The sequence below is a fragment of the Mesocricetus auratus genome, unplaced genomic scaffold (assembly GCF_017639785.1).
Source record: "Mesocricetus auratus isolate SY011 unplaced genomic scaffold, BCM_Maur_2.0 Super-Scaffold_100010, whole genome shotgun sequence".
In the NCBI taxonomy this organism is placed as follows: domain Eukaryota; kingdom Metazoa; phylum Chordata; class Mammalia; order Rodentia; family Cricetidae; genus Mesocricetus; species Mesocricetus auratus.
This window is the reverse complement of record NW_024429194.1, coordinates 43,688,856-43,703,934: the sequence shown is the minus strand read 5'-3', so window position 1 is coordinate 43,703,934 and position 15,079 is coordinate 43,688,856. Positions and strand designations below refer to the sequence as shown.

At 44.0% G+C, this 15,079-nt stretch overlaps 1 protein-coding gene across 1 annotated transcript in view; it reads right to left on the bottom strand.

Annotated features, from left to right (window-relative positions):
• The window catches only part of Klf7 (Kruppel like factor 7), an 85,079-nt gene extending 74,175 nt beyond the window's left edge, over nucleotides 1–10,904 (bottom strand). The window contains exons 1-2 of the mRNA XM_021227419.2: nucleotides 10,804–10,904; nucleotides 10,364–10,604 (exon numbers count right to left, since the gene is read on the bottom strand). Coding sequence (XP_021083078.1) covers nucleotides 10,364–10,465 — 102 coding nt within the window. The 5' untranslated portion in view covers nucleotides 10,466–10,604; nucleotides 10,804–10,904. The remainder of the gene's footprint in view (nucleotides 1–10,363; nucleotides 10,605–10,803) is intronic.
• Between the last annotated feature and the right edge of the window lie 4,175 nt (nucleotides 10,905–15,079).

Here is a 15,079-nt window from a genome sequence, read left to right as displayed (position 1 = left end):
TCTGCTATATGCCCTATGCTATGTCACTGAGTCAACTCTTAGGAAGCAATATCTCCATTCCAGGTAAGGAGCAAGAGTTGGCAGCGAGCTTCTCCAGGTCCAGCTACACCTCCATGTAATTTGTGGAGGACAAAACGTGGGAACCTTGAGGAGCAATTGGGCCATGCAGAGAGGAGAAAACCAAGGTTCAAAAAACAAGATGTGCAGGCTGTTCTGTCACCAGTGACAGGTCCAGTGGTACCATATCTTTGACTTGTGCCTTCATTCATGTCTCCTACCAAACTAAGAATCAGTATACATACAAAAACTGGAAGCATTGGTGTGGACACTGCCAAACCACTTTCAGGGCATGTGATATTAGGCAAGCCACTACACGTCTAAGTCTACTGGGACTCCATCTGCAAAGTGGGACAAGAAGTGACACGTGGTTGTATAGAAGATAGGATGAAATTATACATGTAGTATACTCAACTCAAAGGAGATAACATTTAGAATATATCTGATTCGTATTCGGTATTATTTTGATGCTTTTTATGGTGATCAGAATAGTAACCAGACGCAAGGAGGGCACAAGCGTATCCACCACTGCTTTTGCAACTTGTTTACTTTGCAGCCACAGTAAGATAACTTGCTTAATCATCTCCACCTCAATTTTCTCACCTCTGAGTAGGAAATGCTGTAATATTTCCCTGCTTCCTACTTACAGAACAAATGTGTCAACAAGAGGCCATGAGCCCTTCATAACTTTTAAATTCAATATATCTGCTTGTTAAGATGCTCATGAGCAAATGTGAAACTCTTTATTGTGGAACAAATCATCTCTTGGTCATTATTAAAGAAAGTAAGAGTCTTGTGTCACAGGGGAAGCCTTAACAGTTAAGGGCTAACAACTTTTGAATGCAGAATTCAGTGTGACTCAAGGCAGACATTGAGCAGGCTGTCCTATGGATCACAGGAGAACTGTTAGGGACACCATCTCATCACAGAAGACCTCCAATGTCATAGGAGGAGTTGTGCCCCATGAGCAGGGACCAAGATCCCTGGATGAACAGAACAAAAAAGCTCAAATGTCACAGCTAGGAAGTATGTATTTCCACTCCTTTGTAGATTGAGCAAATCTGCTGCCTTTCCAAAAATGAGTACCAAGACTATGGCCACTCCATTGAATTCTGCTCATTTGACCTTGGAACATGTATGTGAGTGGGGTCAAGAGCAGGTGGGCATTCCCTCACAGGGCAATTGCTCCATGGCTAATTGCCATTTTCGCAGCTGGGTTGAGCGTTCCAAAAAGCATCCTTCAACTCAGAGCCCTAAGCTTCTCCTGGAGGTCTCTCTTGCCAACCATACCCGTTCAAAGACAGTTTATAGATAAAAGGACAAAGCTACAGGAGATACAATTTTGCAAACATCACAGTTTGAGAAAGATGCATTTCTAAGGCTTCTTTGTGAATATCACCACATGCCCCCAGCCATTATCACAGGAGCCAAACCTTCCATGGATTCTGAGGCTGCCTCTTTGCCCGAATGGCCTCAGCAGTAATTTTTCTGCAGTTTATTTCTGTTCCTTTTACTAGAAGGATGGTTCCTTTGATTTTTTTTCCTCATAAAACAGAGTCTACTTTCAAACAGTGTGGTCAGAAGGAAAATGGAGACGTGATCCCTAATGCCTGTCTGTACCATCTGACAAGCAAGCGTACACACACACATACATTCCTTTAAAACCAAAGAGCAGGCTAAGCTAAGTGGAGAACCCTGACTACAGACTTACCAGGGATAAACGTTCTGAAATGCCACTTAACTGAATACTAATGCCCAACACCACAAACTTCCAGAAATGGAATCTGACCAGGTAAGCAAACTAGGGGTGGGTCATAGGAAATGTGAGCCAAACAGAATTGCCTTAGACATACAGGTTTGGAAAAACAAAATAAGAAGAGCAGAACAACCCTTGGGCAGCTACTCCCAACAAAACTCAACATCTCAACACTTCACTAAAGCTGGATAAGGAATACTGAACAGCTCTGTTCTGCTTTGTTGGAAACATCCAGCAATCTTCTATTTGAATCACACAAGGAATAAAATGCTCTACTGTAAGGATTAGGCCCTTGTGACTGATAGTTAACCCTCTGTATTATCAATGGCCCAAGTCCGAGGCTACATACTGGAATCATCAAGAAGTCTGACAGATGTAGAGGCTTCACTAAGTCCCTCCAAATGGGAAACTACTTACTTGGTCTGTGTAACTGAGAACCACTGTTAAAAACTTACATCTTAAACCATAACCACAACAAGCATTCAAGTAACTATGGAATGTCTCCTGAACTCACTGAAATTGAGCAGGTTAAATATTAATGGGTAACTGTCAAAATTATAATTAAGGTACAACTCTGTTGTAAGAAATATAACCTAAGTAGAACACAGTATAAGAAGAAAATTCACAAGGAAATAATGAGTTGGACATAAATTTTTAAAAGAAAACTAACAGCAGTTGATATTGACTAAGGGCAAGGGAGACAGGTGGGTGGTTTCTTGGGAAATATAACAACCATCTGAAAGTTGAAGGATATGGAATTTAGAGAAAGAGTATTTTGGAAGGGAAAGAAGTAGAAAAGAAGGTAAGAGGAAAAAGAATCCTAAATTTAAAAAAAAAAAAAAGAAACCAAAGGCAGATAAAGCCATTCACCTCATTTGGATGGCATTTGCTACTCCTAAGAGCAGGGGGAATTTGCTAATGTTATGTGGACCTGGTCTTGGAACAACTTGACACTTCACAGTTCTAGTCCTATTTAATGTGTAATATGGAGGCATGAGAAGCTTCAAAGCTAACCACAGAAGGTGACTGAGATCCAAAGACAATTACAGAGCAGTGACAGAAGGGGCCAAAGTTGAAAGCAAGCGCTAACATACCAAAGTCAACTTAATGGGAGATTTAACATGAATTTTATGTGTCAACTCACAGGATTTTTCAATCTAGAACTTGCTATCACAGAGTATACAGAGAGCAGTGAAAGATGGCTGTTGAGCTAGATCACGAAGGGTTGCCACATTCACAAAAGAAACAGGGAAGATGGGATAGGAAAAGCTTTGGCAATGGTAAACAACCTGACAACCCTTGTGGCACATCTCTAACGCAAAAGCGAAGACCAGAGAGCAGAACAGAACATAGCTCTGAGAAAATAAGGAAGACTTTAACTGGGGGGAGGGGATGGGGGTAGAGTAGAAATTTCAGCTTCTACGCTCTTAGAAGGCAAGAGAACCATGAGGTGAGCTTCAAAAGGGAACTCCTCCCATTAGAGCTCACAGGGAGTGTGATGAGGTAGACAGGAAAATGGGGATCCTGGACCCTGGGGTGAGACACTCTGTTTGCGAGACTGAATGTCTTCCCATTTTATCAGAAAGGATAGTAACTTTTGTTTAACTTTATGCAACATTCCAGCCCCACATCCATCCAGATTTCCAGAGAATTTAAAACACCTCAGAAAAGACTTTCATGAACTGGGACATGGACACGGTTCTGTAGTTCCTTGGTTGGTAAGGTGTCACAGGGCCATTTCACAGTTGCTGCTTTCTGTATCAACCCCAGGTCTGTCTTTTATCCAATCTCTGAAGACCTGTATCTGGAATCACTCCCCACCAATTTGTTACTACTTAAATGATAACACTTTCTCTAAGAGTGGCATTATTACTGTGAGGCTCTTGCCTCTCCTCCATATGAAAAGAATATATTTTTTATTTTTAAAAATCACTATACATTATTGAGAGTATGAGAAGGATTCTACTAAACAAAATTTCCCTGCAATATTCTATTCTATGGTTTGTTCTAGGGTCAAGGCAATGCCCCTTTCTCTCTCTCTCTCTCTCTCTCTCTCTCTCTCTCTCTCTCTCTCTCTCTCTCTCTCTCTCTGTGTGTGTGTGTGTGTGTGTGTGTGTGTGTGTGTGTTTTGGTTTTGCTCTACTTCCCAAGGTAAAAGGAAGATTTTTTTCTTATGTCTCTTGTCTCTTTGGGATAGTAGAAGGAGAAATGAGCTGAAGTATATTCATAAGCAGTTATTTGAAACTTACTCAGGTGTCTGAGTACTAGGGTCTGAAGTCATCAGTACTAACATGAACCTGAAGAAGCAATGCCTAACTCCTTAGCTTCAACAATCTACAGTGATTCAACTCCAGTACTTCCGAGTTGAACACACCAGAAGCCCTTTCAAGATCTGAAATTATCATACTTTCAAATTCTTAGCATCATTACAAACTAGAGGCCAGGCTTTCAAGATGACCCTCAGGAAATGTTAATGAATCCATATTCAGAAATAGATATTTCACGTGACTCTACATTAATTATATTAATTACATCAAGTCATTTCCGAATGACACACAGATATGGATGATATTTCCTGGACATTACGAACATGTGAAGTCACACTGTTGCTCACCGGCCCCCAACATGCCCACAATAGAGCTGAGCAAATCTCAAACCTGGTTTAAATAAACAAGTCCATGGGTGAGAACAGACAGGTACAGATCAGTGTTCAAAAACTCCACTGAAGAGTTCATTTTTACCATGGCGACATTTTCTGTATTATTTAGTGTTAAATGTGTCCTCTTCTGTGGTGAAGCCTCTAGAGTCAATCTGCATCCTGTTCAACTTTGCATGACTCAAACACAACAGTCTGAATAAAGAAGGTTGTAAGGAATGAAATATTTACCATGGAATAGGTTTTAATATAGTTATATATAATATTTTATTAAAAGCAAAGCCCCACACAGCATCACTGGGTCTATTGCCAGCTCAATCAGCAATGTTTTCCCCCTGGAATCGGAGGTCACTTACATTTCAAGCAGGTGGACATTTGGGACTCATTTCCTCAAGGTGGCTGCTGACTCAGCTGTAGCATGCACAAAAAGGATGTGGCAGACAGAGCTCCTATGATGGAAAGTGGGACAAACAGACTGCAGACTACCAGACCAACTTCTTAAGCTCACACCAAATGACAAGCCAGGATCTTTGGTCCAAGGCAGTAAAAATGACTACATTGCAAAGTAAAGGCAAGAAGCAGGAGAGCAGGGTCAAGACTACTCTGGTACACACACACATCTTAAAAATGGCAATATTTCATTTGAGGAACTCCTCAATGAGATTTAATAAGAATGTTTTCTCTTGAGGATGTTCTAAAATAGGCATATAATGTAGGGAAAAGTAATATTTTCTAGCTTGTCAGTGTTGTATATAATATTAAGTTTTATATATATAACATTATATATATACATATATATATAAAACATTAATGATTAAGTATCATTAGTAGCTGTAAGGTTTTCTGTTCATTCCTCGGTAGATTTTGCTAACACATTTCCACCTGTTTACACTAAACAAGCACTTAGCTGATTCCAGAGAACAAAGAGATTGACAGAACTTGAAGTCTCTACCCTCACCATCCTGGTGTTGTTCATGCTAAATTGGGGAGCTGTCCTAAACTTTCAGCAAATCCTAACTCCAACATGCATGATAGCCATAGCAAGTGAGCCAACGTCAGGAAGGCACTGTGTACATTCCCCAGTAATAAGTCCAATGAAGGTGACTAAAAACTCCAGATGGGAACATCTACCAAGTCATCGGTCAAATCTGAGAGCAGATATCCTCCCACCATGAGCTAGCTGGAATTAGACAAAATAAGTGTGTAGTGCCTATACTCAAACAGCTAAAATAAGTGGGACTCTGTAAAGGGAGAATTTGAAGAGTCATAAGAGAATGGCTATTAAAAGCTCCATTCCGACCCTCTCTGAACTATCGCCATTTAAGTGGAGAAGCAAATTAGCCTCAATAGGCATTTCTATCTAGAAGGGGGCAGGGAGAGAAGAGCCACATTGGAACACTTAAGGTCTCCAATATGCCCATCCATAAATCATCTCAAGACAAAGCTGTCACTCTGTATCTTCTACTTTGCCTTTTAAATGGATGGGACCCCAACATCCCTCTCTCCTCACAGTGGTGAGCAAGGGGTGGGAGAGGCAGGGAGAACAAAGAATGGCGAGTTCCTTTTCTCTTACTGAGGACAGGTGTAGTAGCAATATCTGCACTGAGATCTTTGCTTACTTTAAAATACCAAATTGCAAACAGGTAGACTGGGTGATTATATGTGAGAGTCCCTAAACCCACACGAAGACGTGTCTATTAAAAGAACATAAAAATGAATCTATTACAGAAAGGCTAAGTGTGTGATTGATGGCATTCACATGTGCTCTCATTTTTAAAGTCACATGTATTTAGTGACTGCATCGTTATAAAGAAAATCTTCAGAATCAGGGCAGTTCTGATTTTTTTTTCTACCAAGACACTGTTTCAAATAAAGAAATTGATTTACAGTAACTGACGAACATACAAATCACATAGAAAAAAAAAAGCCAGCTATTTTATTCTTTCAACGTGGTTGCCAAGGCTCCTTTGTGTCTACAAATTTCTCAGGGTGGTGCTATTGCCAAGAAATTCTAATTCATGATAAGGTTTTCTACAAACTGGGACAGTGGCAGACCTGCAGATAGACAGATCCCACAGCTTGCTTTGTCTTGCTGTTTGAGATAGCACCTGGCTGCCCGGGCCTGTGGAAAGCAATGCAAGGGCAAGATCACAGAGGCAACGTGGCTCACAGACCAAATCCCAGCTCCGGTACCATGAGGCTGTTCTTGGAAGGCAACCATTTCTGTAGGTTTTCCCCTAGAGATGCCTCGTACCAAAAGCCCTCATAAAAAGTGTTTCAGGACGCCTGAAACCAAGATGAAATTGCAGAGTTATGGGGACACTTTAGTCCTTACAGAAGCCAAGTATGCCATTAGTTTAAAACAATGGGGGGATGGAGGAGGAGGGAAGAATGTTCTATGATTTATTTATTTGTTTCCAGTAGCAGTGGAAAATTTTCTCCAAGCAAAAGGGAGGCCTGAAATTGACCCCATTTGCCATTTATGAATCAGCATTAACAATGAGCATAATTCCATAAGAGTTTTCAAGTAAACATACCATGCTTCTCAATGACATGTAGCAAAGTTAAGTGCAAATAATACTCATTGTCATTATGTGGACTGTCCTCATGAAACAGCATGCCGGGAATAAGGAATCTATAAAAATTCCAAGTCTCTGTAGACTCTGGAAGAAAACGAAGGTGCTCTATGAAATGCTTCTTGTTTTCTGAGTCAGCAGTCAGCTCACGGAGCCCGACTTCTCTTGTGACTACATGAATGTATCTCCCTTTACCACTAAATGGTTCCCTAAAATCTACTCCAGCATCTGGCCTACCCTCGACTGTGTTCAACTTTTGTTCCAACTGCTTCTGAAATACCTCCTGCAAGTTTTCAGAGAGCTTGAGGCTGGCAGCCTTCAGAGTTCTGTCAGCTGACTTCCATAAAATAACAGACCACATAAGCCTGTAAGCACAGTGTGATTTACAGTTACAGGATGGGCAGAAGTGATCTTACTCAGGCCAAGTGCTTAAGCACACAGAGATGGAGAGCTGTTCACTTGGGATGTCTGTTTGGGTTTTTAATTACACCAACAACAATTCTGGGAACTCTGGTTGAATATCACTGCCTAAGAATCCATGTCAAAGTGACAGGAAGTAGTCCTGTCACAATCAGTGTCTGTCACAGGCTCACTGACACAGGAAACTATCCAGTAGCCTGGGTTTGACGCAAAGTCGACAAATAGCCCCTCCTCAGTTTTCCAATGCACAGATGTTCTTGGATTTATCAACCAAAACCATTCTCTAGAAACCAAATTAGATTATCAGGATACCCCCCCACACATGTCCCTGAGGCCAGATGTATTGCTCACTTTAAGAAAAACATCTAATAACGATTCCTCACTTGACCTCTAAAATCTGGTTACCACAGAGCATTATGGGGAAGCCTCCTCCTGCCTGGGGTTTCTGTAGCAACCTTCTTGAGCTGTTTTGAGCAAAGGAGTCTCAACATTTCACCATCTGGTTAATTGTGAACTGACAATTGCATAAAACCACCACTACCCCTTAGACTCAGAAGGAAGGGGCTATGGGCGCAGTGGGGAGGAAGAGATAAAGGCTAAAGGTTTTGTCATGAGCATGAACTCAGGTCCTGGTTACCTTTATACAGAGCAGTTGTGCACAGAGTCCCAAGCAGAGAGCGCCACAAGTTATGTTTCCATGTGGACTTGGAACAGGGTTTTAAGATGAGAGAAGATGGCAGTTGGAGACAGTTGAGGCAAGAAATAAGAAAGAGGACGGAAGTGAGAATTCCTTTGCCTGTTGATAAAAAAAGATAAAAACAAAAACAAACAAAAAAAAAAAACTAAAGCTAGAGGTTTCTAGAAGGGGAAGGAGGGAGGTGGAAGAGGGAGGAGGGGGGGAGGAAGAGCAGAGCTGGCTTCCGAGGAAACAATAGATCTAACACATCCCCTAATTGTCAAGCCAATGATGTTTCCTTGAAGCTGTACCTTCTGGATTCTCTAGGCAGATCTAGAAAAGCAGGTTTCCTCTAAAGAGCATCCCCCGATCCCCACCCCCACGAGCAGGCTTTACTACCTTGAAAACTTGAACCAAAACAAAGTTGTGTGATTCATCTGGAGGGAACGTTGTAACAAATAAAGCCAACTTTCTGCCCTCCAACACTGCTTAACAGTTAGTCACAAACAAGGGCTGCCTGGGGCAGGCTGACTAAATCAACAGAGTCCCTTCCCTAACCAGTCTAGACGGCTGTTAATATGCAACTGACTCCACACCATCGGGCTGACAATGTGAAAAGAAGGCTGCTTAGAAGATGCAATTCTGGCAACATTTTAGCTTACTTCATATGCAAAATATAAAGGAAGAAAGGGATGTAGTGAGATCCTCCATGAGAAGTAGTCTTGTTAAGGAGAGAAACGTGTGCACCGGTGTGTTTAGCAAAGGACAGCATCTGCGACCGTCTTCCTGTCTTCCGACTGGACTGCATACTCTGCGCAGACGCAGGCGGCCAATACCTGGAGGAAAACTCGCAGCTTCTAGCCAAGCGAAAACAACTAGTAACAATGGCATGGTCTGAAAAGCGAGTGTTTTGCCACTGGTTCCTTATACCATGAGCTAAACATCTCTTCCTAAAGGAGCAACTGTTACATCCCAGCCTCAAGCTGGCGGATCTTGCTTTGGATCCTGGCAGAGGAAACTCAGCCGTTCATTAGCCTTAACAAGCTGCTGTCACTGAGCAGAGAAGTTACATGAGCAGCCACACACCAAGGATCCCACAGCCCTCCCCAAGGGCAAGTGGTTTTTCTCCTAGATGGACTGTACAAGTTCACACTCCTGACGTTCAAATCCGGACGGTCTTCCTGGACTTTCCACCATGCACACTGTAGAGTTTTTAAACACCCATCGTGTCCCCTCTCCGGTCGCCCTGCCCCCACCTGCCACCATCTTTCCTGCAGAATGTCCCCTCAGCAGCTCCTAATCGCTGCTGGAAAAACCACCGTTTCCGCAGCAGACCCAGCACTTTCTTCATCCCACTTCACAAAGCCCAGGGAACTTGGCCCCAGTAAGGCTTCCATCGCCCTTCCATGCCAAGCCAACTTGGCCCCAGTACCCTTCAGCATCCTAGGAGTTTCTTAACTAGTCCTCTAAGACAAAGTCGGAAGCACGGAGCACACAGCACCCTTTGTCCAAGGTAGTGCTAACCTGAGAGGCACCTCAAACAAAAAAGAAAAACAAGGGCACAGTATTGGCTGATCTTTCCGGAGGCGTTAGCTGGGGAAATCTACAATGCATTGTCGGTCTAAGACAGATACATCTTCCCATCTTCCTTGTACATGTCCTTAAGCATCTTTTGTCACCTGGCTTCTCTTCCTACAGCTCACCTTCTAATCTAAAAATCAAGCCCCTGTTCTTTATTGACACTCGCTAAATAACTGGGGGAAACACTCCGTGCACCCCCCCATTGACGGTCCTCAGCACCAGCTGAAATAGATGAACCTGATTTAAGTACCAAGAAGGTCAGAACTCCTGAATTTAGGAACGTGGCATCCTGTCAACCATTGCTCAACCACCTTCCCACCCGGCTTCTCTAAACCCCAGAAGTTCGCCAGCAGGTCTCTGCTGGGGGACAGTGAGCTCCACAACGTGTGCGCAAGGATGTGTGTTGGTGACAGAAATGCAGGCAGCTAGGACCGGCTCAGCTCAGCACACTAAGGGGTTAGGGGTGGGTGGAGAGGTAAGCGCATATGATTGTTTCAGAAAACATTTTAAACAACACAGAGACAAAAATAAATTATGAAAATAAGAAAAATTCTAAAAATTCAACTCAAAGCCCACAACAACGCAGCCCCTGCGTCTCCGCGGCCGCAACACGATTTACACAAGTAATTTAAATCATTCACCTGCTGCCAGGTCTCCTCCAGGGATGGCAAAGCTGAGAAGTAGCCGGTGTCGTGGACAAGTTGTAGCTCCTGGAATATACTATAACTAGCCAACACGTCCATGCTGCTGCTGCCGGGCAAAACCGGAGGAGAAACCCTCCCCCGAGCTCAGCTGGGTCTGTTTGTTTGTCAGTCTGTCTGGCTCACCCCCCCAAGAAGGCAGACATCCAGTGGCCCTTTTGTTTTGTTTTGTTTCAGTCAACTAAAAAAAGGAGAGAGAAAAAAATCAATGCAGGAGAGAGGGAGAAAGGAGATGAGAGAGTGGGGTGAATGGAGAGAGGGATCCAGCGTGTACAGTGCAGATGACTGCCAGGAAAAGGGGGACTTCACGGGAGTAACAATTCCCTTCCAGGGCTCTAATCACTCCAGCTCGTGGATCAGGAAGGGGGACGCAAACTCACTGACACGAAGCTGCCATCTATATCTGCAGCGCTGTTCGCTCCTAATGCAATCTTTGCTCTTTATTTTGGGAGGTTGCATTTTTTTCTCGCGATCGCTTCTCTCCCCCCCCTTCCCTTCCCTCCCCACCCCCAACCCCATCCTCGCTAGTTTGTAGTCCCCCCCCACACTTGTCTCCTCCTCCTGCTCTTCCCCCTCCCCAAACTCCCTCCCTCCTCCCGGCTCTGCGCGCAGCCGTGGGATCTCGGAGGAGGGCGTCCATTAGGCCGCGTGTGACCATGTAAGGTAAACAGGGGGCTCATGAAGTCACTGAGGACCAATGCGGCACTCGGAGCGGGCCCTTGGGCGGGGCCTGGCCCCGACGGCGGCCTCCGATTGGCGCGCTGCGGATCTCCCTGCTGCCTTACAAGGCGGTGCGAGGCAAGCTATTTTTAGAGGGCTATATAAGGGGGCTGAGGCGGCCGCTGGGCGGCCGGGGAGCTCCAGCGCGCCGGGGAGGGCCGCTGCGACACTAGCGCTGGCTCCCGGGATGCCGGGGCGACCGGGCTCGGCTGCGCGCTGGCCTCCGACCCTCGCTGCAGGGCTCGCCCGAGCCGCTGGTGCCCGGATCCCGTGCGGATCCGAGAAACGGGTCGCCGAGGCGGCCGATCGGGAGGTGCGATCCCCGGTGCTGGGTTGGAATGCCTCTTGAGGGAGCAGCCGGTTGAGTAGCGGCGCATCCGTCTGGGGCAAGTGGCTCTTTGCACTCGGCCTCCCCGTCAAGCATGGGGAAAGAGGGCTGCGAGGGAGAAGCCAAGCTCAGGACAGCATCACGTACCCAAAAGCAAACCCCAAAAGCCCCATCCGAATTCCCCATAGGGTGCAGAAATGAAGCGCCAGAAGAGGAAGTGCCTCACAATGGCAGAGAACAAAGGCGAGCTCCACAGATACGCGGCCTGCGCCCGCCCCCGACGCCGTACGCTGTCCCCGCCCCGGCTCGCGCGCCTCCGTGCGCGCCGCCGATCGCGACCTCCCTCCGGTTCCTCTGACCCGAACCCTAGACCTGGCTCGGGGGCTGGTGCCCGGCATCCTTGAGTGTGCCAAAAAGAGACTAGAAGGAGTCTGGGTAGAATTAGGGTGCACACTGGAACAGGCAGCTAGCTATCCTTACTCAAGGTTTATCCACTAGCTTCCCGGAGTCGTGCAGACAGAGCTGGGATGGTGCAGGGCTCTAGAGATGTAGAGGTGCTGCAAACTCGGAGATAGAAACCTGCGCAGTGCACGTGGTTAAGAGTTGCCCAATTGCTTGACCTTAAATGGCTAGTGTGGTACAAGCTTCTCCAAAATACACCGAAAGCTGGACTACTTTCGGAATGACTGCAGAATTCGGCCTTTAGAGACAAGAAACTTCCTTGTACCTTCACGATTTCACTGACTCCATACCTTTCCCGTCCGTTGATAACAATATTCCCCATTCTCCAAAGGAAATTAAACAAATTACTAAGATTGAAGAAAAGCCAGTTTATTTACCCTTCAGTGCCAGGGATTCTGTTGGTCAAAGTAACAACATTAATTGTATAATCGATGTCTTGCTTGCAAGAACGCTGCTACTGATTGGCTGCATGACTTGAGCAAATGACAGAGTCAGGCTTCTGCCTACCCATCATGGGAACAAAAATGCAAATCTCTGCCTTTATTTGTCAAAAGAGACAAAATACTGTTTACAATTCACCTATCATAGTATGGCACTGTTAGAAGTACTAATTGTTATCTGCCACGGTCTCCAAACTTTAAGCAAGGATATTAAATAGTATCTGAACTAATAGGCTCCATAGGGAACAGACCAGGGTCTTGAAAAAGAAAGCAAGGTAGCAAGTCCTTTCATTAATTTGTTAGGAGATCTCACCCTCTCCACTCTGACCCCAACACTATCCGGTGATAGGGCTTGGGCAGAAATCCATTTAGAGAGCCTGGTGCAGAAGATGTATTCATGAGCAATAAGAGAAAAAAAAAAAAGAACTTGGATACAGAAGGCAAACATCAAGGCAAGAACACATAATTTACTGCTTAAGGCTCAAGGGAATTTAATTTTTGTATTTTTGCTATCACTGCTTTTGTTTGTTTGGTTTGGTTTGAGACACGGTTTCTCTGTGTAGCCCTTACTGTCCTGGAACTCACTTTGTAAATCAGTCTAGCCTCAAACTCACAGATCTGCCTGTCTCTGCCTCCTGAGTGTTCCACCATACTGGGCCTATTACCGTTTTTGAACAAAATATATGTTAACTTTTGAAGATCTTGTAAATAGTTATCACACATTTAAGTTCTATGTACAGAATGTCTCTTTTAACCCTCAGGACAGCCCCAACATAGGGATTCTCATTATTCTAACTTAATGGATAAAGATCTCCTGGCTTAGTATATAAATTTACCATGGTCAGATAGGCAGGAAGCGACCTGGCAGAGCTTCAAGTCCATGAGTGCTGGACTTAAAAGATTTCTGTATGAGGCTCTGCTTGGTAAAACATTGGGTTTCTTGGTTTTAAGTTAAGATATGTTTATAAAAATTGCTCCAGCGGGTTGGAGGACTGCCATTGAAGCTTTCTGCATGTAACTTTCAGGCACCCGACCTACAAAAAAAAATGTTCAACGAAATTTTACAAAGTAAATCTTACAAATAACATTTTGAGTTCTTTTTCAAAATATTATAGTCCATTCAAGAATTCGTTCTAAGAGATGTATACAATAATGTAGTACAAAAGGTATGCTTTCAACATCCATCATATTTAGAAACTTTATTTTTTTAATTAAATTTACTTCCCCTTCCTCCCTTCAACTCCTCCCATGTCCTACCTTCAATTCATGGCCTTCTTTTCTTTGTTATTGTTACATTTACATATATACATATATACACACATATATGTGTGTGTGTAATAATTATATATAACATGTAAACAACCCACTCAGTCCATTTAGTGTTGCTTATACATGATTTTAGGGCTCACCAATTGGTATTGGCTTACCAACAGGAAGCTCATTCCTGAAGAAAACTGTGTCTCCTCAGCATTCTTTAGTTGCCTGCATTCTTTCTCTAAGGGTGGGGCTGTGCGAGATTTCCCCCTTCCCTGTTAGCATGTCTTCTAGTGTTGTGCTTGTTCAGGTCCTGAGGCATTGTGGGTGATGCTCTCTGTCATTTCTAGGAGACATGACCTCACAACAGATTTCCTGTCCATAGTTTTTCTACCTATTCTTCCTTGGAATTTCCTGAGGCTCAGGTGCAGGAGGTTTGTTGTAGAGATAGCAACTGAAACTGGGCATCTCTTGATTCCCTATTCTCTGAATTGTGACAAGTTGTGGTTTTCTGTTATGGTATCTGTTTGTTGTAATGGGACATTCCTTTGATGACAGCTTCATTCACCTGTGGGTATAAGGACAAGTTTCTCCTCTAAGTCCATGAGCTCACTAGCCCTGGGTAGGTGGCTGGGTTTCCATTACCAGGCATGAGTTCCCTCCTGTTGAGGGACCTTAAGTCCAATTACAGAGCTGTTGGTTACCACCAAGGTATGACTGCCACTAGGGTTACCATGCCATGGTGATGGTTGTTGTGCTTTATAGGCATCCCAGATGGGTAGGGTTGCTTGCCTCTCTTGGACACTTGCATAGTCCCTTCCAAAAGTAGTCCTCAGAGAGCAGTCTTTCATATCTTTCAGCTTGAGTTCTCTGGGTCCAATCTCTGAAGTGCATGTTAGCTGCAACAGGGATCTGCCATCAACCTCTGGGAAGCAACCAAAGTCAACAGAAATAACCTATGTTGTTTGAGGAGTCTCTTGGACTCCGCTGATCAACTACTCACAATGGGCTTTCTTGTATATTGGGTTTTGTATTTTTTTAATAGCCTAGAAATACTAGTTTCACATTGCAAAATCACATGTAAAGTATGCCAGTATACAAAATAATCAACAAATTAAGATCAAAGGGGAACAAAAATAACTTTTCTGACTCCCATATTAAATGCCTTTGCAGTACCTGACATTTGACAGTTGCTCACATCAGGTCTTTTCTTCTGGAATGTATTGATCTGTTTGAAGATGATACTGAAGTTTAGAGAATGTGTGTATATCGCTCATTGTTCCATGTCTACTGTGCCAGAAGCTAATTCAGATATAGATGTCCTTCCAAGTTGACTCCAAAATCTCTCTCCTATGTAAACATTGTCTTGGGAACACTGATGATAGTATTTCCAATAATAATGGCAGTGTGCGGTGGTGTATACCTTCCATTTCAACAATTGGGAAGTAGAGG